This window comes from Syngnathus acus, chromosome 15, assembly GCF_901709675.1.
Source record: "Syngnathus acus chromosome 15, fSynAcu1.2, whole genome shotgun sequence".
Taxonomy (NCBI): Eukaryota; Metazoa; Chordata; class Actinopteri; order Syngnathiformes; family Syngnathidae; genus Syngnathus; species Syngnathus acus.
In genome coordinates this window covers 4,122,287-4,148,940 of record NC_051100.1, presented here as the reverse complement: position 1 = coordinate 4,148,940, position 26,654 = coordinate 4,122,287, and the positions used below count along the sequence as shown (strand labels likewise).

General features: G+C 41.6%; 1 protein-coding gene across 3 annotated transcripts in view; it reads left to right on the top strand.

The window, feature by feature from the left end:
* The window catches only part of LOC119134490 (VPS10 domain-containing receptor SorCS1-like), a 61,472-nt gene that overhangs the window by 11,056 nt on the left and 23,762 nt on the right, over positions 1–26,654 (top strand). The window contains exon 1 of one of the 3 annotated variants that reach the window (XM_037271185.1): positions 15,989–16,662. The exons of the other annotated variants lie outside the window; for them this stretch is intronic. Coding sequence (XP_037127080.1) covers positions 16,087–16,662 — 576 coding nt within the window. The 5' untranslated portion in view covers positions 15,989–16,086. Of the gene's footprint in view, positions 1–15,988; positions 16,663–26,654 lie in introns of those variants that run through there. 3 annotated transcript variants of the gene reach the window in all.

Here is a 26,654-nt window from a genome sequence, read left to right as displayed (position 1 = left end):
ATTTCTAAATTAGGATGACGCTCCTCGCTTGTGTCACAACTTGATTGACTACAAGATCATAAAGACAAACTGTCATCAATATTTTTTTTGCTGTGGTAGTTTTATGGATCGTAATAAAATGTCTACAAGTCACTTTTTCAAATATAATTTCTTTCACACCTACTTTGTAGGTCAAAGGATATATATTTTTTTCGGATTGCGTTTTAAAATTTAATCATCTCGTATTTATTTCCGGTAAAGTAACAAGAAAAAGCGTCATTAAAAGTTACTTTCCGTGACTTTTAATGACCGTGACAATAATGTTGGGGGTGGTCGTCCTTGAGAGATTCGAGTTCCTTTGAAATAACATCATTTCAATATTCTCGCGTATGAACAGAATTGATTTATAAGACTGTTTTGGCTTTGTTTTTTTTTTTATTCTCCCCACCAAGCGCAATTGTTTCATCTACCTTTCAGGGGCATTTTTATTCACTCTCGGAAATTGAATTCATATTTGCATGATCACACATGTTTTTTTGATGATGAGCCAGTGGGTGGGAACAGACTTCTCATCAACATTTAAACAGCCTTGTTAAAGTGGCGAGGCTTTTTTTTTTTTTTCCTCCCCATGCCAAACTTTCCAAAGCAAGCTCAGAATGTAAAATGTCACTGACCTCTTAGAATAAGGACACCGCTTTGCACTGGAAAAGCTTTGCGTTTTTTCTAAATTTGGATTTTTTTCTTTATTGAGTTCTTCAGAGCTTTTAGCGCTGAGGGTTGAAATTTTTAATCTTCTGAGATGACAGTTTTTCAATTGAAATACTCTACTGTTAAACTTGGAGAAGCTCGAAATGGGATTTCCATCGTGTGTTTGGGATCACTGACTTGAGATGATTACATATAGATGCAAATCATGCAGTCGTAATCTAAAATAAAGAGTTTTAAAATGTAAGGATTCCGCAAGTTAAAAAAAAAAAATGACTGGGCCAAAGCAATTACAAGACTTTTAAATTTTAATAGAGATTCATTGTGTACATGTTTAATTGCTTCAGAGCGCCTCATTGTCCGCCGCGAGTGTGCGCAAGTGTGGATGGAGAGGAGGCCATGCAAGGTCCAGGTCCTGGTGTGCTTTCGGGGGATATATGATCCTAGGTGGTATTTTTTTTCTTTTGCCGCAATGCCTGTAGGAGCTCGGCGGCCCGGGGTTTCTAATTAAATGCAGTGAGAGATGTGTAAGGCGAGCGGGAGTCACATAAAGCGGCGTGCCGGAGACCGTCAAAGTACAATGAAGTCGGGGACTCCTGAATTCAAAATTCGACTTAAGTCGCAGCTGGCAGTTTACATTTTTTAATCTCGGGGACAAAACTGCTCTGCGCACCCTTGCCAAGAGATGGATAGCAAGCCTTATTATGTGAAACTATTCAATATCATTCTTGGAGCTTTATTTCTAATCAAGTTTAATATTTTCCCACTTTTGAAATGAAATGCACTTACACAGCTCTGAGGAGCACTTTGCACAGCAATGATATCGTAGCTACATTGTAACAAAACCATGCAGAAGCCGAAGAGTCTAGCAGCAGTTTTTATGAGAAGCTCACAACATATAACAACACGGAACTGCAGTCAGAGCTTTATTAGCCTTTTTCCCTGCTAGCCATCCAAGATGGCGTTTTAACGCCTCTTACCCTGACTCGCTGTCTTGCCCGTAGGTACCAAAGTGGGAGGAGGGTGCTGAAATAAACCCTTTTCACTGAAAAACTGACCGATTCATATTTTTTCCCCGTATTGTGCTCTAAAATGCCCAAAGCTATGAAAGTAGTAGCTGCAGTGATAACCGCAAGATGAACATCTTTGCATGTTGCCCGAGGAGCTAAATATAGCCAGGCTAGCTTCATTTTGAAGTTTGAAATGATGTCCTACTATTTTATAGTGCAAGTAAAACTCAATTAATTATGTATACATTTTGATTATGTAATCAAGGTATACATTGAATCTCTTTATTGTAACGATACACTGAACATATTTGTAATCGTTTTTTGGAATATACAATGTAAATTGGAGACTTCACTTCTCGAAATTGAAACTCAGCAGTCAGCACGAGCCGACAAACAAACGTTTAACTCGTTCCCGGTTAAAATGGATGTTTGACGTCTATAGCCGTCACTGGCAGTGAATGAGTGGTCATTTTTTTATATTCATGCCATGCTCTGTCGTATGTTGCAGATTTTAGTGGGCGAGCCAATAAAAACATCATATTACTTCAGCCTTCACGCGGTCCCTTATTACCCCTCTCTGACGGGGTCCCTTATTACCTCTCTCTGTGTTATTCCCTCCGGAGAAAGAACAAATGTTAAAAGGAAACCTCCGATGGATCTTTCACCATAATTCACAGCTTACACGCGGACATTTTGTGATCTGGCGGTTCATGAAATATAACCAGCGCGTTGGAAGTCACAGTCATTATCGGCACGGAACACGATTAAATGACAGAATTCGGGTCACGACTTCACTCTCATGGCTTTGATTCATGTCAGCTCGCTGTCTTGGGTTTTGAACCGTGGACCAACTTCAATCACGTTAATGAATTCATCATAGGGCGGCTGACGGAGATGCCCACACGTAGTGCATTGTTGTGACCATTGATTTTTCCTTCAAGCCCTTCTTCTTCTTCGACAGATACGCTTTCCTTTTAATGGGCCCGGTTGTGTTGCTCCGCTGAGAGAATTAAAATCTCACATACGGTCCAATTCGCAGCGGTGCACCGCTGGGACTCGCTTCTCGTTGTTAAGACAGACAGATAGATGAATGGATAGTGTATAGAAGGGTAGAGAAACACTAAAAGTGGCTTAACTTCAATGATGGGGGGGCACAACGCCAATGCCGTTCCTTCAAGTCGTAAAAGGAAGTTATCGCCGCTGTTAATAGCCAAACAACAGCAAGTAGGCAAGCAAGCAACAACATGTAACACACGTGATGACTCGGCAGTGAGTTTGCTCACTTTTGTCTCGCCTCCGAGTTGAGGCCGCGCCTCCTTTTCGGAACGGAGTGCGAAAGGGGAAAAGCCAGAAAAATCCCCGCGAAATAAAGCAAAACACAGATCGAGTGCAGTCGGACACAACCCCTCGGCACTCTGCCAAGTTTCGCAGACTCTGCCGTCTATTTAGCTTTGATATGAGGTGGAAAGGTCAGCTCCATCCTGAGATAATGCCCTCCCCTATTTTCTGCCTCTATAGTGTGGAAGCGCTGTGTTTTCAGGCGCTCTGCCATTTCAGACAGGAAGCAATGACCTTCAACGGGCTGGAGGAAGAGGTCACAACGTAGCAAGAGTCGACATTTGAGCACTTTCCACTTGATTGCAACAATATAGCTCGCACCGCTAATGTCAAAGAGACAATCCCGTTTCGAGCAGAGTGAATTATATAACTGCTTCCACTCTTTGGGGGATGAATTTTTGCAAGACTTTTCATCCATATGAGAGGGTCTGGCTCACAAGCTCTGCACCCTCCCAAAAGTGTTTGACGCGGTTGTTAAGTCAGGTTCTTCCTCACCGAATCAACCAAGCATGCTATCATGGCCTGCTTGGTGTCATGCTGGAGAAGAAAAGCGGCTTCCCCAAATGATTCCACACAAAAGTTAGAAGAATACAATTGTTCAAAATGGTAGCAAAACCCTACTTTTATCCAGATAAAACTTCTCTTTTTTTTTTCATTTCACATAGTTCCTTGGCACCATGGAATATAATTATAATATAACATAATAATAATAATATGATATATGCATCATCTAATATAATATGATATGATATAATATAGTTTTAAAATCCTTGCATGATATTAAGATAGATACTATAAAAAATATTTATGGTTTAAATGCAATGGGTCTTGTATGATGAATGAATCCACAAAATTTCTCAATACTTTTGATCGTATATCTGAAAATATATGACTGTCAGAACATTTTAGTAAGCCGTGGTAATGCTCGTCTATTCCATATTAAGTCAGAGTCTTGTCAAAGCGGGCCACGCGTGACTCGATAATTTGACGTTTAATGGGCATCGAGCGTGCCTCATTAGAGCGTTGTTATTTCCTCTGTCGTGACATGCGGTGTGTGTGTGGCAGCGACAATACTTAGATGAGAGGATTTAATGGCTTCATGAAAACAACCACGACGTGGTCGGGCTGGCCTGCTTAATATGACATGAATCAATTTACCGCGCTTCACAAAGCACTTTCAGCTCGCAGCTTTCAGGAAAAAAAAAAAAAAATGCCGAGTGATTGACACGGCGGGCATCATGCAGGGAGATGGCGTGATCATCGAAAAGAGAAACAGCTTGCTTTGAATTTGACAATGAATTTTGTTTGTGGGTTTTTTTTCCCTCCCCCCAACCACCAACCCTTGCGAAAAGATCTGCTGGAAATCATTGTCGAACAACTCAGACATTGGTTCTTTTTGTTGCTTAAGCACGCCCATGCGAACATTATATTTTATTTATGACGTCTGAAAAGTGTGCCACAGAGACGGCTCTGCCCAAAAAAAAAAAAGATACCGCCTGTTAAAGTTTCACCTCAAAATACACAGCTGAGATGTGGTAACTGTAATTAATTCAAAATGAAAAGTAATCATTATTAAAAAGTTTTAACCCTGAAAAATGGGCCGACAACCCAGAAGGTCAAGAAATGTCTGCACCGTACTCCCCCCCCTCCCCTCTGGAAACGAGCTCAATACACGGCAGCGATATTTCCACTCTGCTGTCACATCAGAAATGTTCTAAGCATCGAGTGAGCTCTCTCCCACATTGCAAACATCCCCTTCAAAATCATTTTTTTTATTCCTTTTTTTTTGTTGTGAGCGACAAAGTGTCAGCGGCGGCCCGGGTGTGCAGTTACGCCGCATACTGATGCCGCCGCAAATAGACCGCTGGCGTCACAATGCGTCTCGCACGCAATCGTCTCAGCCGAAATAAATACATTTCTAATAGGCTTGACAGCTCGCGCGTTTCTCGCACCTCTGATAAAACACCAGCCCGCAGCCTGCAAAGCCTTTGTGTGCGCTTTTCACTAAGGCGGATCTTCACAAGAGCAACGGCGAGCTCTGCCATGACAGACGAGCGTCGTAGACATCTCACGCTGCTCTTGATTGATTTATTTCTCAATCTTGGCTCGGTATCGTCAGACTCTTGCTAATTAGCAGACTTCTGACAAGGTTTTTAGAAGACCGTTTACGGCAATGACATCTTATCTGAAGGCATCGTTTGTGGCGAATTCAGTGTGAATCGTGACGTTGACGAGTCGGCATCAAAGAATGCCTCAACTTGATGCGTGCACACCTTCAGATCTCGGCTGCCAGATAATAAAACACGCAAACATTTGTTTCTGACATTCCAGACTACAAAATAAAATAAAAACGTACGTACGATTCAGGCTGATATGGTATCGGATCATTATCGGTTATGATATCGAAATCTTATCGAAAGTGGAAAAGTTATATCGGGACATCCCTAATTGTTATAGGTTCTTACTTCATTTCTTATTTAGTGACAAATTTCTCATTGACAAGCAAAATATTCAAAACGATGCATCGAGCACGCAGACATACAGTGGGGATATAAAAAGTCTACACACCCCTGTTCGACTGCCCGATTTTGTTTTTGCTAGATTGAAAAAGGAGACCGTGATAAATTATTTCAAGACTTTTCCCATCACTTATGCGACCTATAACCTGTACAACTCAACTGAAAATTAATGAGGAGAATGCAAATCATAGATAATGTGGTTGCACAATTGTGCACACCCTCTTCGACTAGTCTTTTTCCTGGCATTTCTTTCCTCCTCTAACAGCACATGCTTCAAACGATTTAACTTGCTTCCATTTTTTTTTTTTTAAATACACATAGCGCAAAAAAACCTCTATAGCCACTGTAACTGACTAAACCTTCAGAAGAGAAGCAACTCGCAGAAGGCATTGGTCGAATATCGAAACGGCATATAATGAACACCAATATGAAGGCGATGTCATTGTGACCACATCAACATCTGGCGAGTTTCAAAGAAAATGAGCACCCGGCAAATGAAAAGAGTTCTTCCAAACGATGGCCTTACTGCAAAATGGCAGCTCGCTGTGAATGGCGCTTTCATGAAAGCTGCTCCGGCGAGGCTCATTGATTAATTTTCTCTTTTGAAATAGCAGTGGCCGTAGACATGAAAGTAGACTTCTTTTATGCTGATGCAGTCAATAAATGGCCTTCTTCACGATTGTTCTCAGCCCCCCCCCCCCCCCCCCCCCCCCCTCTCGATGATGATGATGCTACCACATAAAACGTTGTCTGTCTTGAGAATGCGCACTGACACGTTCTCATTAGAGACCTGGCCTCTGTCTGAGCCATCCGATTGATTTGTTACACTTCCCCCATCTCCTCATATGCCACTCATGACAGCCGCCAGCATTTCGTGACATTATTTGGGGGGGGGTTGCATGTCAAAGTAGGCACTGTCGCAGTGCAGGTCAACTCTTCATTAACATCGACAGTATATAATGAGCTGTGCAGTAAAATTAGTAAACAAGTGCCGTGTACGGCGGTGATAGGACAGAGGCAGACGCAATCACGCCGGCTTGATAAGTGGACAGAGAATCGAAACTTCGGCCAGACAAGCGAAATGAGATGGGAAGGACACTCGCCATTTAAATTGTCTGGGCTCCGTGCTGGACATTAGTGGCCACCTCATTTCTCCTTTATTTTTTAACCAGTTCAGGCTTCATAATTCAAATATAGTGAAACTTTTCAAGGGTTTGCAATTTCTTGGGTCAGATTTGTATAATTTACACCTCCTATCAAAAATAGTGATAATGTATGCACATTTTCTTGATTCCATGTTAGGTGAGTTGAGTCATATAATTAATCTACAAGAATAAATTTCTTATCAATTTTTATCAATTTTCTTAATTTCCGTAAAAGCCTTTGAAAGGCCTTTTCACATATTGAACAGGACTCACAAACCATAAATCCAAAATGAGAACACTTGCAAGGACCTGCTGTAAGCCACATCTCACACTCAGGCGCTCACACCGAAATAACCCTATTCCTGCACACTGATACTATTGTGCCTGCAGTCATTATAATGAACTAATTCTTCATATTCTATAAACGATGCAAAAGCGGCAGCTTGTTAAAAGCCTTTGTGTGAACCTCACTTTACGTTTTGGAGTGCGCGAGGTCACCCTGACGCCGCCGGAGCAGATGTGCAGGAGTTTAGATTGCAACGTGTGATGAGTGGCACTCTCGCTGACTCGGCATACCGGCAACAATACACGCAGGGTCTCTCCAGCTAATGAGCTCTCAATATAGACAGCCTCACATTGAGCCTATGCTTTCTATCACCTATCGCATATCTCGGGAGCATATTTTTTTTCCTCTCCACATGCCGGTTGGCGGCAGACCAAGGAAGCTGATAGAAAATGTAAATCACCACCGAGCAACTCATGTGGGTCCGGTCGGTTTGTGTCACCGGATGAGAGCGACACATTCCCCGAGGGGCTCGCCAACGTAGAGATGGCGGAGTTATTTCAGTATTTGACTTTCAAACAGTCTCAGATTTACAGGCAAGGCTTTTCACATCGCTGAGTGTGACTCTGTGTATGACATTGTTAAAATAGAAAGCGCCGAGCATGAGTGCAATTGTCATCCGAAGGAGTAAGCCTCAGAGTTGAGGATAACTTTGGGGATGGGCTGTCTTATTACTGGATGCAACTTGTACAAGATTTCTAATAATGTTGTTGGACAAAAAGTGAACTTTCCTAAGAAATGTACTCATCAGTACCTTTAGGGGGTAGCTTGGTACTTGACTTTCACATCTTAGCAATAACCTATACCCTTTAGGAATTTGTTGTCGGCTGCCAAGGTCATAACTCGAGATAACCTGACATTTTCCGCTGGGAGAGGATCGATACTGAGTGGAGAAGTGGCGATTGAAAAAGATAGAAAAGCCGACGACATTTCTTATAAAAGTGCATACGTCGAACAGTTTTTTGTTTTACATATCAGCTTGTAGCCTTGCTCTCATTCAGTCTTAACTTGCTCCTCGAATAGTGGTTCTCAAAACGTGAAAATAATTGGCAATAAATGACATATTGTATCTATAGATAGCAATATGCATGCCAATAAAAAATGAAATGTACTCCATATTATTGTATTTTGTAAAAACACACAGCGATGGTATAATTAAAGGAGTTAGTTGAATAATCAAGTTTTGCCACATTTTTTCCTTGGACATGGTACTGCTCCTTTTGCTATGTGCGCCTTGGCCACCGGGGGGGGCAGACATGAGCCACACATGAAGCGTTTCGCAATTTGCATTGTTTGTTAGCATTAAGCTAAAGGATGCGTGGAATACTGTAATTCTCTTTCTTTTATATTTAGTTGGACAGTAAACCTCAACTGGGAGTGGCAAAAACACCTTGAAGCCTCTTTTTTGTTTTTTTATCCGTGTTAATATTCCGAGGAGGTCCTTGCAGAAATGTCCAGATCCAAAAAGTTTGCGAAACGCTGCGCTATAAAAGTAAACTTTAACGACACGTGTGGACAAATTATTGGCAAAAAACTGGAGACTATTTTAAATATGATTTACATCACAATCTTCCGCTATATTCTTCACCTGTCTTGTCACATTCTTCTTCTGGCTTGTCTTTTAACAGGACATGTCACACAAAAAAGATTGAGAAATATGTTGGAAAAAAACATCTGCATGCTCAAAGTGCTCAAAGCAGAACAAGATCAGCACCTTGAGACGTTTCAACTACCTGAGAGAAGCTGACAAGAAAAATCTGATAAAGTTGCCTGAATTTCTAAAAATAGATGGTTCTTTTTTTTCTATGGAAGGAAGCGTGTGTCTCCTGACTTTTTGACGCGCCCACACAGAGAGGAAGAGTCTCGTTATCACCTCACATCATCTCGCAGCCCAATGAAACAAAGCTTGCGCTGACATCTAAATATAACTCTAATGAGTCAGCCAGTCTTAAGGTTATTACCCCAGGACATTTACCTGCTTTTTAATTATTATTTTATTATTACTCCCAAACAGATGAATCTTTTGCGACCCTTAAGTAACGCCCTCCTAAGTTTTGCCGATTCATTTTCTGCACAACAGGCAGTTTTGGAATGCAAATGCAATGCTACCGATGGTAGCCTGTTAGCAACGTCATAAAATATTCATTCACACAGGAACCCTTTTTCTGCGGCGGTGCGGCAACAGCAGCAGCAGCAGCAGCAGCCTTACGCATGTGATGGAGAGCTACAAAGATAGACTCCCTCCCTTAGCCTACAGTGCTCGTCTGCCACGTCGCGTTCCTGTCAGGGAAATCACAAAGGCTCGTGAGCTCACCGTCACTTTTCAAACGCCTAACCTCACTGTCTTCCGTTTACGTCTCTCTGGCAGCACTAAATATATGAGATGCCCTCAAGTAGCTTACAAGATTTCTGTTTTGATCTGCGTGAAGTTGTGATATAAGCTTTGGTTAATAATTGATGTCGGGAAGGATGTCTCTCCGTCTCGTTCGCACGACTCAAAAGTGACATTCTTGAAAATAAGAGGGGGTCCTCCGCAGGATGAGCAAGTGCACTTTGTGAATTCTTGATGCGCCGTGTAGGAATTCGCAAAGCCTCGCCAGCCCCTCCCCATCCACCTCTCGGCGTTCTTGTTGTTGTGGAGAAAGTTCGGGGCTTTTAAGTTTTGCCACGCGTGGCCTTTCCGCTCGTCGAGGGAAAGGCTGCGCTGACCTCATTAGCGCTGGCCGCTTCGCACCTGCAGCGTGTGATCTGGAAGTTTCTTTTCAGACGGCTAAATTACCTAAATGACCTTCTCTTATTCACGCCCTGGCTAATTAAGCCAAAAGGCGATGAGGGAAAGGGGGAAATATGACTGCTTTGTGTGGGGAAACATGGCAACTGCTCGGTGTAATCAAAAGTTAACATGCTGCGAAAGAGGATTGCATCATTTACATGTTTTTTTTTTACTTTTTTAAAATTTTTTATTGATGCAATCGCTTTCTTAATGGCTTTTCACAGGGTGCAGTACAGGAGCCTAACTTTCGAGTTCAATTCATTCTTTGGCCAAGCTAGTAAATCAGTCGTCCCCTTGGAAATGATTGTAAATGCCATTAATCTTTCCCAGTTCCCGGAAAGCCCATTTGAATTATGTTTTTAACAAAATGTAATAGCACGGCACTGCTAAATGTAAATTAAAATCATTATCAAAGAGAATGTAAGGCAATAAACTTTCCTTAGTTTGAAACTTTATCTAGGTTTTCCACGCAGGAGCCCAATTGCACCACAAGTTAGCTAGCTTGAAGCTATAGCTAGCAGTGCTAGGCTAAATTGAGATTTAGAACTATAACTAACTGTAATGGCCAAACGAGTTAAACAAAAATGGCTGTCAAAAAGTTTTCCTTGTAATTTTTCGCAATTTAAAAGTGCTGCACCATACCACGTCAGCTGTTGAATATTCAACCCCCTCATGTAGCCATGCTCGCTTAGCTTAGCATGCCAACGGGATGCGTGATGAAAGAAACTAGCCCAACTTTACCTGGAGGTGACTAAACACCTCTGACAAGTGCCTAGCCTTCCCCACCAAACACGCCATCTCATTTGTTAAATTCGAACTAACGCCAAAATGTATAAAATGACACGTTTTGACACATTTTGCCAACACCTCTTCCCCTTCATAACAAACTACTAGAGCTTCGACCATTTAGTTGTGAAAAGTTGGTTTACACAGAATCCTTGATGTATTAATGACTCTTCTGGTATTTTTTTTTTTTTTTAGGAAAGACATTTTATCCAGTCATGGCTTTTCTATTTGTTGAATTAAATTGCTGGCTTTAAAAAACAACAACCTTAATTAACTTTTGTGACAGTTGAAGAGGTTTCCAATAATTATTTTTTTTAACTCCTCGTGTTTTTAATTACACAATGTACCTGGGGCATGGATAGACACAAACACAAATCCAAACACATGCAAGCCACTGTAAGTGATTACAAAAATGTAATTTGAACAATAAAAAAGAGCAATCATTTTCTTGTCATGACCTCCAGTATTCAGTACATCCAGTAAAAGAAGCTAGCCCAAAAATCTTATAATTATTTTTTTTAATTTTTTTGCTCCCCATCAATTTTACATTCCAGTGCACAAGTCAAAGATTTGCTGTATTAAATGGATTCAGCCTGCAGCAACATTTGGCCGGCACATGAAGATTTAACCTGCTGCCTCCACTGCATTTCACTGAGGCTCAATAGCATGATTGAACTCATTAAGCGTCCTACACTTGTGTTCCTCACTGATTGAAGTGGCTGTCGTCCATTTTTCAATTGACTCTTTGACTAAGCACTTTGACGCATCTTTTGCATTTCTTCCAAGGAGCTTAACATGCAGATGAAATTAAAAACGTCCTGGGAAAATATTGGGGGGAAAAAAATAATGTTTATGCTGTATCTAGTCTCAGAATTTATATTATAGTCCATTTCTAAATATTGAACATTTTGCATGTGGTCCACTCTGTCATGATAGGTTAACTGCCCTCTTTAAGATTCTCTCTCATGTTTGGATTAACATCACAACCAACATTTTTTTTTCTTTCTTTAATAGCGACTGAAGCAGTGGTTAGTTGCAGAATAAATATTTACATGTATATTTCACAACTTTCATCATATCGGGTGTTGCTGAATGTTGTCAAGCCTGACATGTCCACTCTGTCACAAATTGATTCAAATAGAAATTGTAAATGTTTAACAGTGCACAGTTGGCTTGTTAACAAAATAATGCTGCTAAGTAAAGGTCATATGCTCATTAAAAACTGTCCACCCTGTCAGCAGGCTCACATACATTAACTCTGTGCAGTTAATTTAATTTTCTTTAAAAAATGTGGCCGCTTGATTCATGCATTTTAAACAGCATAACATCTACTTCATACAAAAATGATCTTTTGGTGAAATAGGTCATTGTCAAAGGCAGCATCTGATGACATTGAGAAAATATCAAAACAGTCCAACAATTAACTACTCGGGCTTCATATTAATAACGACAGACAAAGTAGAAGCTAGGGAAAAGATGCTCCTGTGGGTGAGGCAATGACTAATACGATCTGTGCCTTTTGTTGTGTATGATGGCTGCAAGCTGAAGGCCAGCAGTCGTTTTGTCGTGTAGGAGTAATTGGGACTTCCTTTTCTTCAGATTTGATGAAATCAACAAATACAGATAGATGAAACTATCCTTTGATTTCTTTGCATGATGTTTGTTTTGCGCGTGTCCCTCACTAACCGCTACCGTCATACCGTTTGCTCACAAGTTTGCCATCAGAGAAACGAGCTGTGGGGAGCAGCACACCGTTTGTATTCAGCCTGTGTGAGAGGCAGCAAAGCAGCAATCTTCTCTTTGGAGAGAGACAATGATTCCACAGCTGCCATGTTGTGCACACAAATGTGCTGCAGGCATCAGTCCTGAAATCTGTCACCTTGCTGTGGCGAGTTGAAAAATGCGAGAAGAATAAAATAAATTTAAAAAGAGATCGTACCGCGGCTGTTTGATTTTGAATGCACGCGATGTGAATGTAAAAGCCTGCTTGCACTTTTTCATCCTCCCAATGCGGCCGCAAGACAGACAGAACGCTAAATCAACAAACAAAGAGGTTGCGCCCGCTTGATTACGTATTTAATCATTTGATGTCGTGATGACAAAACTTGAATTCCCTGTGTAACTGTCATAACTCTGAATAATGTCTATTTGCATTATCTTTTCACCCATGCAGTCTTCAGGCTTCCCCTTCAGAATCATTTTTGTGGCATTCCAAATTGTGCATGTGTTATAATGACAATCACTTGGAATCTCTTTGAAGGAAAGAAAAAAAATCATCACGTCAATCGATGTTAGATTATCGTTGCAGATTTGTAAAATTCACGTCTACTGAAATTTTTCGTATTAAGTGCCCAAAAATGGCTGCAGATGGGTTTTGAAGGTTTACCGTAACTTCAGTAATCGCTAATACTCTCTTTCAGTACTATTTTTTTGTTTCTTTATTGATTTTTGGAGGGACTTCCAAGCAAGGCACGATATGATTGTCAGCGTTGCGCAAACAAGCCACCTTTTAAAATTAATTGTCTTTTTCTCCTTCTCAGTGAGCAGCGAGGGGAGGGGTGAGCAGTTGCGCACGGAGGAGGAGGGAGAGAGCAAACACAGATCTTTTTTTGCTCTATAATTAATGTGCATTGTCATAAAAATAAAAATAAAATGAGAAAACAAACGAAAAATGGTGCCAGCAAGGACAACATGAATGGTCCAAGGATCAGTTCTAAAAATAGTTCACTAGTGATAGGACACTGTCACAGTGTTTGTCTTTACCTTATGTGGTAAAACAATTTTTTTTTTTTTTTAAATTGGCTGAAAATCAAATAATAGGTCAAACTCTAAATATTATGATCATCATCAATTATTTTTTTCAATTTAATATATGTGCAAAACTTTTGCTTCAGCCGTGGTTGTTTTTTTTTTGTGCTCTATCAATAATTAAAAAAAGATGAGTTAAGATAGTGCTCAAATCGTCAAAACAGGTCACACGCGGCCAGCACGTGTACAACCATCCATGTCTAAGCTTCAACGACAGGCGAGACAGAAAGCCATCACGACCGGCGCAGGGTAAAAACACACGTAAAAAGTCATTATTTCCTGCACGCCACCATCTCCATTTTAATAGGCCAGCTCCGCCCCAGCGCCGCATTACAGTCAAGACTCCAGCTTTTTAGCTTAGTGTTCTCCGTGATTGAAATTCCAAGTCAGCCATCAATCTGCATTATAGACTGGTTTCCCCTTGTCTGGCGCGGGCTAACTGAAACAGATTGAGACAGCTCCCGCTCGCTGCATCGCTAATGGCTGCCAATGAAAGGCATCTCTGTGCCGGTGACCCCGAATGCCGACCGGGATCAGCGACGGGGAGAACGCGACTCAGTATAAGGAGTCTCCTCGGCGTCGCTCAGCAGTCAACAGCACAGCATCCTCTATCGACTTCACGTTGCCCAGAAATAGAATCTAATCACTAGATGCAAACGGGCCACACTTCTCCTAATGGTTTACCATTATGCGCCTGGAACTGAGCCCAAAGTCGAGAAATATATCGGCGCACGCCCGGGTCGGTATATTCTTTGGCCGTAATAACGTCCCAATTATCTTCCACGGTGGTGCCGACACAGGGACGCTTTACACAGAAACGCCTCGCCCAATAAATGATGCTCACCTCTGACTTCTCATTATTTTATGTCGGGTAATAACCTGAGTGCAGGGCGTAAAAAAAAACAAGCAGTGCTTTTCAAATGAGGCGGAGAAAAACGCAAACGTAACAAAACATAAAATGGGACCCGAGACATTCCAAGACTGTCTGACTGCACTCCAAAGCAACAAGATGACACTATAAACCTAAAGCAGTGATTCTCAACTCGTGGGTCCTGGATCCAAAAGTGAGCCATTTTGGGTGGTTCAGCGGACCGCGAGTAAAAAATGACACGATTCGTATTCAGATTTTTATTCACAAATAGAGGCTTTACATTTCCTCATGATTATCACGCTCGAACGCGAAGTCAAAACTATACATAGAAAATAGAACGCAGAGGCGGCAATATTACTCACACTCAGTGTAAGTGCTTAGTGTAAGCGCTGATACTTGTATGAAAAAAGATTCAAGTGGAGTTACTGATTTAATTTCATTGCTTAAGGAGAAATAAAAATATACTCTATGCTGTGTTTAAAAATAACGGTTGTTTTTGTCACCGTGGCCTCGAGTTCATTCATTACCTGGGTGGCATAATTGACAGTAAATTGATTACTTAAGACCCACACTAATGGAAAACAAACTCGGTGCGTCGACACCTGTGGGAGGCTCAGCGATATTTCCTCAAACATCTCAAAGGAAGATTGATTGATCGAAGGTCTTTCATTATTTTGTGTGACGATGATGATGTCACCCATGATATGCTGGGACACAGTGGATCGCGAGCAGGCCCTTCAAGAGGCTTTTGGGAAATTTCATGGAACACTTTTGAAAGCAGTTGTGGGAAATAAACCGCAAATTGTGACTGTGCTTCGGTTTGCTTAATGCTAACACACAATGCAAAACGTCATAGACAGGGTAATGAATAGCATCGATAGTCGTAGCCTTATAAGCAAACGGGTATTTGAACATAAACAGCGCATCGACATGTCTTGGCAGATAATATAACAATATTCACAGGCATGTATACTTTATCATTTGCGAAGAATGACTAATCTTACAGCAGTCGACTGAGTCCCTTATAGTATTTGTGTAAGTCTTCTCCATTTGTGTCACGATGAAGTTCTTATACTGCCCCTCGGTGGCCAAGTTGCATACAACAAAAGGATATGCAATGAATCAATTGTGATGGACAAACGGTTTGATTTTAATTATGTTCGGACAATATGTTTTATACGGAACTAGTGTGATTATTTTTATTAAAACTTTCTCGGTTTTTATGTAAGAGGCAGGCAATGAATTCATAGCATTTCAATTCATTTCCGTGGGGAAAACCCTGAAGTGTTTTGAGTCCCAAGTGTGGTCATGCAACAAATTAAATTCTAATGCCAAGGCACTTCTGTATAGGTCTAATTTCCATTTGCACTTATTAGCAAATTCAGCATCAGCTGGCATCATCAAAGATAATTATTTTGTGCAACCACTTGACGAAATGAAATTTACTAAATTCAACACCATGTTTTTCAGTGCACCTCTATACCCCCCCCCCCCCCCCTACTTTTAATTAGGTAAATTAGTTCAAGTATTTTTTTCACACGTATGTATCTGTAGTCTACTCATACGTGGGTGCAACCTGCCAGTACTTGTGTCACCTTTGTTTAAATAGATGATTTCATTAAAAAATCACGCTGGCTGATGCAGAATCCAGCCTCCAGCTCCTCCTCTCTCACATCAGGAGGGGAGCACTCGTCGCCCGCACCGCCCCTCCGCACATTCACCGGCTCCACTCCACCAGGTGGATGACACACAAACGCATCACTGTTGCGCACCTCCCCAAAAATGAAGCCTATCTAACATCGTTTTAGCATGGCGCCGCGATTCGCTTTTTGCCTTTTTCTGATTTTCTCCTCCGAGTGGACGCGTGTCTTCTCCTCCCCAACTTGCACGTCGGACGTGAGGTGCAGTCCCTCGGGTCATTTGGCGCACATCAGCGCGACCCCCCGGGAGTTCCTTGGGCAAGATTTGACGCATTTTGGAGAGATTCCAGTTGGGGACTTTGTCGGATATACCGAAGGCGAAGCCAGCCCCGAAGTCACCGCTGCGCTCGCAGAAAGTTCAGCTAAAGTCGAGCCACAAGCGGCGTGGCAAGAAGACGCATGTTGTCTCCAAGAAGAAGAACAGACTAAACTTTCCCTCCCTGACGACCGAAACGACTTGGACAGCGAGGAAAATGGGGATGATGTGGATTCAACCGCGGATGAGGACCCGAGGAGGAGAAGCGCGAGGGGCGCTGAGACTTGGGCCGATTTGGGAGACGATGGCGCGCACGAAGTTCCGTACGCCGACTCGGTGGAGGTCCAGCTGGCCAGCTCCACCTTCGCCCTGGCCGGGGACACCGCGCACAACCAGGCGATGGTGCACTGGTCGGGCCAGAACAGCAGCGTGAGTGTCCGTTCCAGACGCGCTCGGAATTTACGCACGGACGTGTTTTGTTTTGACGCAGTATTGGGTGCTCACTCATGGCTCGTCTTGACACTTTTAATGGAGAAAGAATCATGTGCGCTTGTCTTAAGAGGAATTAAACGTTCGGACGCTTCTGGATTGTATTTAAAATATCAGCACATGTTTGTCAACTAATGTTTCCCAGCCAAAACGTGTCATGGCGCAACACAGTAAAAAGAGTGTAAACACATATTTGAGCTCTAAGAAGGCAAAACTACAACAAATAAATGAATGCCTGTCTGACAGTGTCAATCAAACAGAGTTCTTAATTGGAGGTGTTCCTAATGATGTGGACCATGCGTATTAATTCTCCTAGGTGAAGACCCTTTGATAATTCAGTGACTTCCATTCAGCCCATGTGATTATGTGCTTTTAAAAATTCATCAGGCCACTTGAATGAAAGCGAGGCGTTTCAGTGATGTTGATGGCCCGAAAAGCTGCCCTGTAGCCTCTTGGAGATTTTCGCGCCAGTAGAGGAGCTCAGCTCAAATCAATTCAATAGATAAAGGGCTGCGCGTGACAGTCGGGCTCAGCGGAATAGGTTTCTGCTCTTTTCTTCCTCTTCTTCTTTTTTTCGGTGTCTTTCGTAAGGAAACCAAGCAGCAGAATCAGGGCAGCAGGTCCTGGTAACCCCCTTAATAGACTTTTCGTGTACGCTGGTGAAAAGGGCACTGGGTTATCGAGGCCTCTTCAAATATGCATGAATTTGTTTTAAGGCATCTTGCTCGCTTACAACTGACACGGCCTCGCTAGATACAATCTGAGACGGACCATGTTGGTTTAAAAGCGGAATCGAGTTGGAAGGCTATGTTCGGTGATTCTCAAAATGTTCCCGCCAATAGCCCAAGTATTAATGGAAAAATGAGGCAGCATAACAATATATTTTTTTCATCTGATGCTCTTGCTCTCAAGCTATTGTTATTTTAAGCAATTTTAAATACCTAAAAAAAAAAAAAACTCATTCACTACCATTGACGGCTATAGACGTCAAAGATCCATTTTAACTGGGCTGGCAGTGAATGAGTTATGCAAGACATTTCTTTACTGTAGCGCACCTTATTTGGGAGTCAGCCAGTCCTCCTTCAAGAGTTTGTAGTTATTTCAATCCATTGGAGGCAGAGAAGGTTCCCAACTAAATTCCATAAAAGTTGTTAGTATTAAAATAAATGGCAAACACACTTTATCATTTTATTCAGAGCACCATGTGAGTCTTCTTTTCATTTCCTTGAAGTGATGTTATCCGAGACAGAATTTTCGACTTGTATCGGATCTCATTAGAGTATGTATTATCTGGAGATTGGAGCAGTGCTAGCTTTGTTACTCGTCTATTAAAATACTATTTGCGTGTGCAAGTTCAATTTTCACCCCGCTGAAGGGATGATTGCTCTTGATTTTTTAATTCTCCTCTCATCATTTCAAGGTAGCGTTGCGTGTGCACATCTATCCTGTTGCTCGCATCCAGTGTTTCCGTTTAAATATATCCGATGAGATCATAGTCGCTGCGGTAATCAAACAACACGCTTGAAGGTTTCACAAGCGAGCTAGCAGAACACCGAGAAGACGCATTTTCTCTTTTTTTTTTTTTATTCAGAAGTGAAATGTTTAATGGAGGGTGGAGTGAGTGCGGTGGGTAGGTTGGTTGAGGCCCCGCCTTAAGCATAAATGATTTACCAGCAGCAGCGCATTTCATTGCCTCTCTTGCCAAAAGGGCGATTCTCATCTATCTCAATATTGAGCGGATCTCAAAAGCTTGTGGCTTCTTATAAACTTTCATGTCAGCATATTTTGATGGCTTTATCCATCTTTTGGCTTCTTTATCATGAAGGTACAAAAAAATAAAAAATCTTTTTGCCTGCCCCGAGCAACCCTGGAGGAATCTCTAGCCATATTTTAATAAGCTGCCTTCATCTTTCAGCCTTAAACATTCAGGAGCTCCTCAATTACTGTGCTGAATTTGAAATGGTCTGTATTAGAACCAATCTTGCCGGCTTCCTCCTCAGCACTGCTTGACGTCTTGTGATGTGATGGATTCAGTGTCACAAAGTGTAACACTAACAAGGCTGAGAATCCTAATTTGTTTTTGTTTTAGTGCCAACTAGCCGCGTTCTGAACGCCGTTCAGACCCATTCCCGCCTGTCTCGTTTGCTACGATAAGTCGGTTTGGTGCTGTTTCATCATCAAAAGCTGCAAAATTGCCCTTAAATAATGCAGCCTTTGTATTTTTTAGTAGCCTTCTTAAGGGGACTATTACATCTCATTATGACTCTGTTGTGCCATCATTTTGCTAAATGAAAGAATTAATTCCACTTTTGTCAATAAATTGGATGGCTTTATTTTATGGTATCGGTCTTCATAGAGACTGCTGATATCAGTCACCGATACTTAAAGGGATGCTTTTCTTAAGTTCATATTTTTCTATAATGAATTTGATAACTTTATTATTTTGAACAATTAATGCCTTTAAAAATGCATTTTGCATTCTGTCGATTCAAAATGTATTAATTGCACTGTTTTATAAAGAATCCATATTTCTAGTTTTTGGTGATTTGATTGAGTTTAAAAGTTCAATATTTTAATGCAAGGTAAGCCTTTTAGAGCCAAACTTTTATGGTCTCTACGGGTCTTGCACGGACGGAACGCTCCAAAACACATCATATCTTGACTTTAAATCAGTCAAAGGCCAAATGCTAAGCGATCGATTCTCATGGCTCAGCAACAAAGTTAACAGCTACTGTCCAACAAGGATGAACGATCACTTAAATGCTAGGCGGAAGGGATGTTTCCGAGCGGATGCAAATGTCAGGCGGCAGTTACCTCCATGTTGAACCCTTCGCACGTAGCCAACATTTGACTCTTCAAGAACATGCTTGAAAGGATGTCGAAAAGCAATCAGCTGGCTTGGGTGATATATGGCAGCGCGTGAACTTTAGTCTTACATCATCTCGGGAAGGCAACTTGGACGGTAATGAGGGCTGACATGGAGGAGAGTGACACTTGGCAAGAGGGGGAAGATGATTCTGCTGCACATTTGCCAGTTTACGTAAAAGGGAACTCACCGATTTGTTTCTAAATATATTAATTGAAGATAATTGCTGAAAATGTGAAAGGAGAGAACTCCATTATACTTAGTTTGGTGATTATTGCCATTTGGAGCATTTCTTCCACTTCAGTGTTTATTTAGCTAGCTAGCTGTGCGTACACCACACAAATACCCTAGGTCAGAATTTACAAAACAAGTCGGTGATTAAAAAAAGAACAGATTATGAAGTGTCGTTAATACCTGAAAAAGTAAAAATGAGTTTTAACTGTCTGTAAAAACAATCCCTGGTTTGATAACTTGGCAAACGTTATTTTAAACCGAGAACTTGCTAGCGTTAGCTGAAGCGTTGATGCTATAAAATCATGTTAGCTGACTAAGAGAAAATATTAAATTAGCCGTTGATAACAACAGAAAAAAAATACAGCTTACCTCTAGGCTCTTTGTAACGATTGAATAAACACCCGCCAAGCACGAGTTGAAGTATAGCCACTGACCGAGGAACTGGCCAACTCACACCATCGATTTGCGAGAAGAGTTTTTTTCCCCTCTCTCCTTCTCTTTGTCACAGCAAAGTTGGCTATTTTGTGTCGACTGGCAAAACTCCAGCTATAATAATATGCAAATCATGTGCAAAACCAGATTGAATTTTAGGCAAACAAATTCCGTTGGAATGTACGATATGTAAACTAGATGCCAAGCCTTGAAATGAATCAAGCCTCTGTGCCTTAAGTTATTTCTGCTTCCTTTGCTGCTCCTGCCCGAGACAGCAAGGCGCATAAAGCTTTATAGATACAGTGACAATGATATACATTCAGCTCTCTGCGCTAGACAAAGAAAAACACTACATGCGGAATATGATTAGTGCTAAACATATGCAATGTTAAGTCGATTTAAAGCACAATGAAGTGCAAGAGGCTACAAAGAACGTCTCAGCGTCGCGCCAAGAATCTTTTCAACAACACAGTATGGAAATGTACTTGTAGGGAAACAGTCATTTTTTTCCCCCTCTCATTAGCCAATTAATTGTAATATCCCAGCATGCTAAAAACAGCGCTACGACATAACCAGGTAAAGCCCGTTTATCTCCAAGTGCCTTTAGGGGGAGATGATGCATAGGTTTATCCAGTTAATTCTTAATCAGCTTCTTATTATTTTATGCTTCTCACCTTCCCTGCGGTGAGCAGATCCCTCAGACTAGTGGAAGCTCATGTATATATATGCACACAGTACAGACGGCCTCTCCAGGTGTCTTTGTGATGGACAGGCTGGAGAGGGTTCCGCATCAAAGACACCCGAAAAGGAACAAGTTTATTCATTGATTTCACAAAGTTAGGTAATCCGACTGGGCGGCCGCTGCGAAGACAACGGGGAAATAAAGGGTGTACTTTTGTCGGCGGGGATCTGCTTTGAATTAAACAAAAAAGCCGCTTTGGAAACAGCGGTCGGCCGAGCTCAGCTGCGGAAAGCCACCATCCCTTCCTGCGGCGGGGTTCCCGAGCATTTCGCCATCTTGCAGTGTGTGTTGTTTATTGGCAAGCTGTGTTACCCTCAAAGGGCCTCCCGCTTCTGTGCTGAAACCCGAGCAGATAAATTCCATAAAATCAGGTTTGGATGATTTGGCTAGCGCGTAAACTGTCAAGCATGTGCTGCAGTGCTACACTCAGCTCTGTGGGAAGTAAACTTGTCTTCTTGTTGTAGGTGTGCATTTTAATGATGCTCAGTGTTCTCCAATGTTTGTTGGGCCAAGGCACATGAAGTATTGCCTTGAGATGAGAGTGGGAATACTATGTCCCCATCGGAATGAATGGGAATGTCGTTAATCCGTTCCAGCCTCGCCCCAAAACAACAACAAAAATGACTGACTTAGTAAACTGCAGCAATATTTCAAGCTCGACCAGTCTGACTTTTTTGAGGCCAATGCTGATTAGGATATTTGGCAGAAAAAATATTCTGAATAATTGGACAAATAATTTAAAAAGCATATTATTAGTAATAACTTATTTTTGGGTCCTTGAATGCTTTAAATGTTATTGTTGTAATCTGAACTGTTTTAAAATACAGATTTTTTAAATGTCTAATTTAAGATAATCATAGCAGATGAATAGGCAAGTTATTTTTACCTTCTATAATTTTCACTATGTAGAGCTGATTCTTTTTAGTGAATGAATCATCATTTTCAAACCTAATGAACTCTTATGGCGCACTACTCAGGAATCACAGTCAGCATCTAAGTGTGCGTCAGAAGAGCCGCTGTATCAAAAACTGAAAAGTCCAAATTGTTTTTGTGGCACGCTAACTTCCAATTCATAGCTGTGTATTTGTGTGTCTGCTAGACAGGTGGTCCAGCCAGGTTAGCGAGAAGTTGCTGTTCGGCTTGTTTTTTAACGCTGCTGTAATGATGTTCATCAACGCCTTAACAAAATCTGCTCTCTCCGAGATCCAGATGCAACCAATTTAGCATACAGTAATTTCCATCCAGCTGACTTTGCAAACGTAGGCGCTGTGGGCAGCCCGCTTCAGTTTGTCTGTCTAATCTGGCCTGAACTGATCAAGCCTCCCTGGAGCAGGATAAAGTCTCCACACTCAGCAGGTTCCTTCATCAACTCGCCGAGGTCCTCATTTCGAGGCGAGAAGCAAACAGTTTCGGATGACTTCTCAAGCGTGTTTGCGTTTGGGGATGCTGCTTTCACTTCATTCGCCAATTGAAGCCAGACTATCAGTCACAAGCAGCCGTAGTGGCGTGGACTTCTTGTATTGCTGCTTATTATCTTGTTTGTGTGCAACCCACTGGGTGTGCTTTGTACTACACTCCCTTCCACAAGTAACTGGAACAGTGAGGCCAATTCATTTACTTTTGATGTCGATGAAAACAACAACAGCCAAAAAAGAAAAAAAAAAATGCGGGATTGACACCAAGTAAAATGAAGTCAGGAGTCAATAGAAACATTTTGCTTGCCAATTTAATGAATGAAACAACTGCCCTGTAGCAAGATAACACACTGCCAAAACAAGTGCCCATCTGGGGAATGAATGGAAGGTTCTACTATGGCCCGAGTTAATCAACAAACTTAAAGAGTATGGCTGGATAATTTTTTGTTAAATGTACTAGAGTGCAATTTTCAAAAAGCAAAGACTGGTTGGCTTGTATATTTGTATATTTAAAACCAAAACACTTATAATAAATCTGATTATGGTAATACAGATTGCTTGTATTTGTTTAAAAAAAATGGTGGGACTGCGGGAAGAGGATCTTGGGAAAAATAAAATCTCATTAAATTGCAATATTGAGAGAAAAATATATAATCTGATTATTTTTCAAAATCGTTCAGCCCTACAGAGCATGCATTTCCCTGAGTCCCTCTGAATGATCTCCGCAAAACAAAGCAAATACCCTCACTTACGTGCTGTAATAATCATCTGCTAGCTTAATGCTAACAAAAACCCTTGACATGCTAATATAAGAATGACAGTTTTAGAACCCTTAAAGTTTTAATCAAGTACAATATTATAAGTGCTTTTTTTTTAGCTGCCCTAAAGCGACCATATATAACAAAAAGCACACTAATGGTGTACGGCTCCAATGCAGAAGATATATTGCATATAAAAAAATATCAATAAAAATGTCTTCCTGTTAATTCTAATTTACAACTTGATTATGAAACCTATTTGCATGTTGGGCGTCATCGTGAAGCTGCACCCCGCATCGGCTTTTTATTGCCATATCAATACTTTATTTTCTACACTGCGACATTGTGAAGTGGCTTCATAATTCATGCTTGCGCTGACCCGCTAACAAAAAAAAAAGAAAAGCACAGCGGGAAAGCGTGCGAGATCAAAAGAGTGCTTCAATAGAGCGCCGTGTTGAAAATATCACCCTTTGCTAATGGTTGGATGTGGTAATGTGCTCGACAAAAGTCTCCAATGTTCCACTCAGGTGTTATTAAAGTGCATTAGGAAATGTGCTGCTGCTTGGGTCTTCATTTTGGGGACTGTGCTTTCATTTTCATGTGATCATTTGATTGGAGTTTCATTCAAATAGACAATGCGGTCCCCGGTGCTTCGTTGATGTTCACATCCTTTAAAATTGCATTTACTATGTAGTTAACGTTCAACGGCCAGCCATTACCAAGCAGGATGATGTTCCAATGTCCTGTATTGGCATTTCAAGTGTTCCGGTAATTATTTTGTTTAATCTTAGAATCATAACAAAACTTTAAAGTGCCAATAATTTAATTAAACCAAGCTGCTGCACGTTAACTATGGCTCAATACTGGATTGATCGTATCAAAGTCGGCCCAGGCTTGATAATTGATATTCCAGCTCTACACGTTTTGTCAATATTGTCTGTGATTTTATAGTTGCATCTTGCAGAATTGTCGTCTTAGGGTAATAAGAAGAAGCCACAGTAATATCTGTGGAACCTGTGCTTCTCAAACTTTTCATATAATGTACGTGTGTAGTAGGCGGAAATATTTATCAAAAATTAAACTGAAACGTTGAGAGGAGCCAGATGAGGTGGCTCGGGCATCTCATCAGGATGCCTCCTGGACGCCTCCCTGGGGAGGTGTTCCGGGCATGTCCCACCGGTAGGAGACCCCGGGGACGACCCAGGACGCGCTGGAGAGACTATGGGAACGCCTTGGGATCCCCCGGGATGAGCTGGATGAAGTGGCTGGGGAGAGGGAAGTCTGGGAGTCCCTCCTGAAGCTGCTGCCCCCGCGACCCAACCCCGGATAAGCGGAAGAAGATGGATGGATGGATGGATGGATGGATGGATGGATGGATGGAAACCGAAATTGTAGTCGCAAGAAATAAAAAAATTAAAAATCCTGGAAACAGATTAACTGTGAAAAACGAAAAAAAAAAAAGAAATTCATACTATTACAAGAATGTAAAAATATGAGAAAAGGCTGTGACAATATTCACAATGTTCACTCCCACAACGGCGCAATCGCCCATTTCAACCTGCGTCCACCTATTTAAATACTAATGGAAAGAAAACACCACCCACCCTCTTAGCTTTGCATTTGCAAAATAAGGCCCAAAAAGTTCCAAGTAAAAAAGCAGTCGTAGCGCATGCACCCCAACACGCAAGGCCCCGCTAAATATTTGTCTTTTTTATTAATATTCCCGTCATCAATGCCCGCTCTGATTGCTTTCGTGAACTCATCCATCTGTTTAATTTCACTTGCCAAACGCGATGCCACTTTTATTGATGAGCCAACTTCATTCCAATGGCTGATAAGAGCGGATCAGCGGCTTACTGGGAGTTGTAATGAATTTTAATAGGTTCACCATCTCCACTTTCATTTGTCACAGGTGTTCATACTCGACTAATAGAAGCGAGACCCCCATTCCCCCTCCGCCCCAACAACACCAACCACCCACCCACGCCTTGTGCTTTATTGATAACCAAACGTCGCTCATTCTTCTCCCCGCGCAACACCTTCATTTGACGCTAGTCATCACTCCAGCCTAATCCCTTCAAACCTCCATTAAGCCTCCATTCATTCCCGTGTAATGACTGCGGTCTTCCCCGTGCATTTCACCTCCGAGGTTTAAGATTTACAAAGGATTAGAGAGCAGCGAATGTATTTGCTTGCTCGTGGATGTTGGATAATCCAGCGGATATGTTGATGATAGCGCACTTGAAAGGGTGGCGTGCGTAACAGGGTCGCCAACGTGAAAATATGACACCTTTGTTGCAAGGCAAAGGGGAAAGATGAGCTCATAAATAAGACATCGGGTTTGAATGCGGTGCCGTGCCTGTTGTGTTGTGTCGTTCCATGTTGCCGAGCTGCTTCAAACACCTGCTACTCCCGCAAACATCCACAAAGTGAATAATGCATCGGCGCATTGATGTGTTTAACATCCCTACGCCTTCCCCCCCCCCCCGTGAAAGTTTCTGCTTATGACGCACACGAGTGACATTTGGCTGGATTGCGCCCTAATGAATGCAGAAAAATAAATGACACACTTGTGGGGGGGGGTTTGAATGATTTGTCCTAGCGCGTGACTTTTTTTTCAATGAGCGTGACTTGTCCATCAGGGAGCAACACAGGGGGAGGATGGAAAGGGCATTTTATTGGAAGTGGGTTCCCACAGTTTTTCATGTGTCGCTTGAAGCTTGGAAAAGGCTCCAGGCTTCGGTTCTGAATGCTTGAATTCTTGTGCTGTGCTAGACACATATAAATAATTCTACTCTTGATTTATACGTTCTCAAAACTGCGAAAAGTAGCCCAAATTGGGTGAGATGGCTAACCCAACGCTGGGGTCCAAAAATGTTCTCTCACAAATCAAGTTTTCAAACGCAATGATATAATATGTACTATATTTCATGTAGTTCGTATTTATGAATAAAGCAACAGGTGGAAATGTAATAGCTATAAACTACAATGCATAGGTAAAAAAAAAACTCTACAATCTTTAATTGGTCAAACCTATTTTCTGGGTTGTATTAAGATTTTGAAAAAATATTGTTTTGTGGCTGTAACCAATTATTGACATTTCAGTCCATTTCATATTGATTTAAAACGCAAATAAATTGAGTGAAAAATCTGGTCAACACTTTATAGACATCAAATATAGGCTTATAAATGTGTAAATGAAGTGCAAAAAAACAGCAACTGCACAAACAGACGCGTGTGCAAATGTGCAATGGAGGGTGTGAAAAGGTGTTGTTTGAGACGCTCGGCATATTATTTATGGGAATGAATAAATAAATACTGGCATCGCGAATGTGCTATACGTTCCAGAGATGATTCTTTAAAAGTTGAGCTTGCTTAAAGTTGAGCTTGCTTAAGTAAATAAAAAGAGTTACAAGCTTGTTTCTTTACACAATGACTCATTGGTCTCGAGTGGGACATCACACGCTCTCCAAACAGTCGTAACA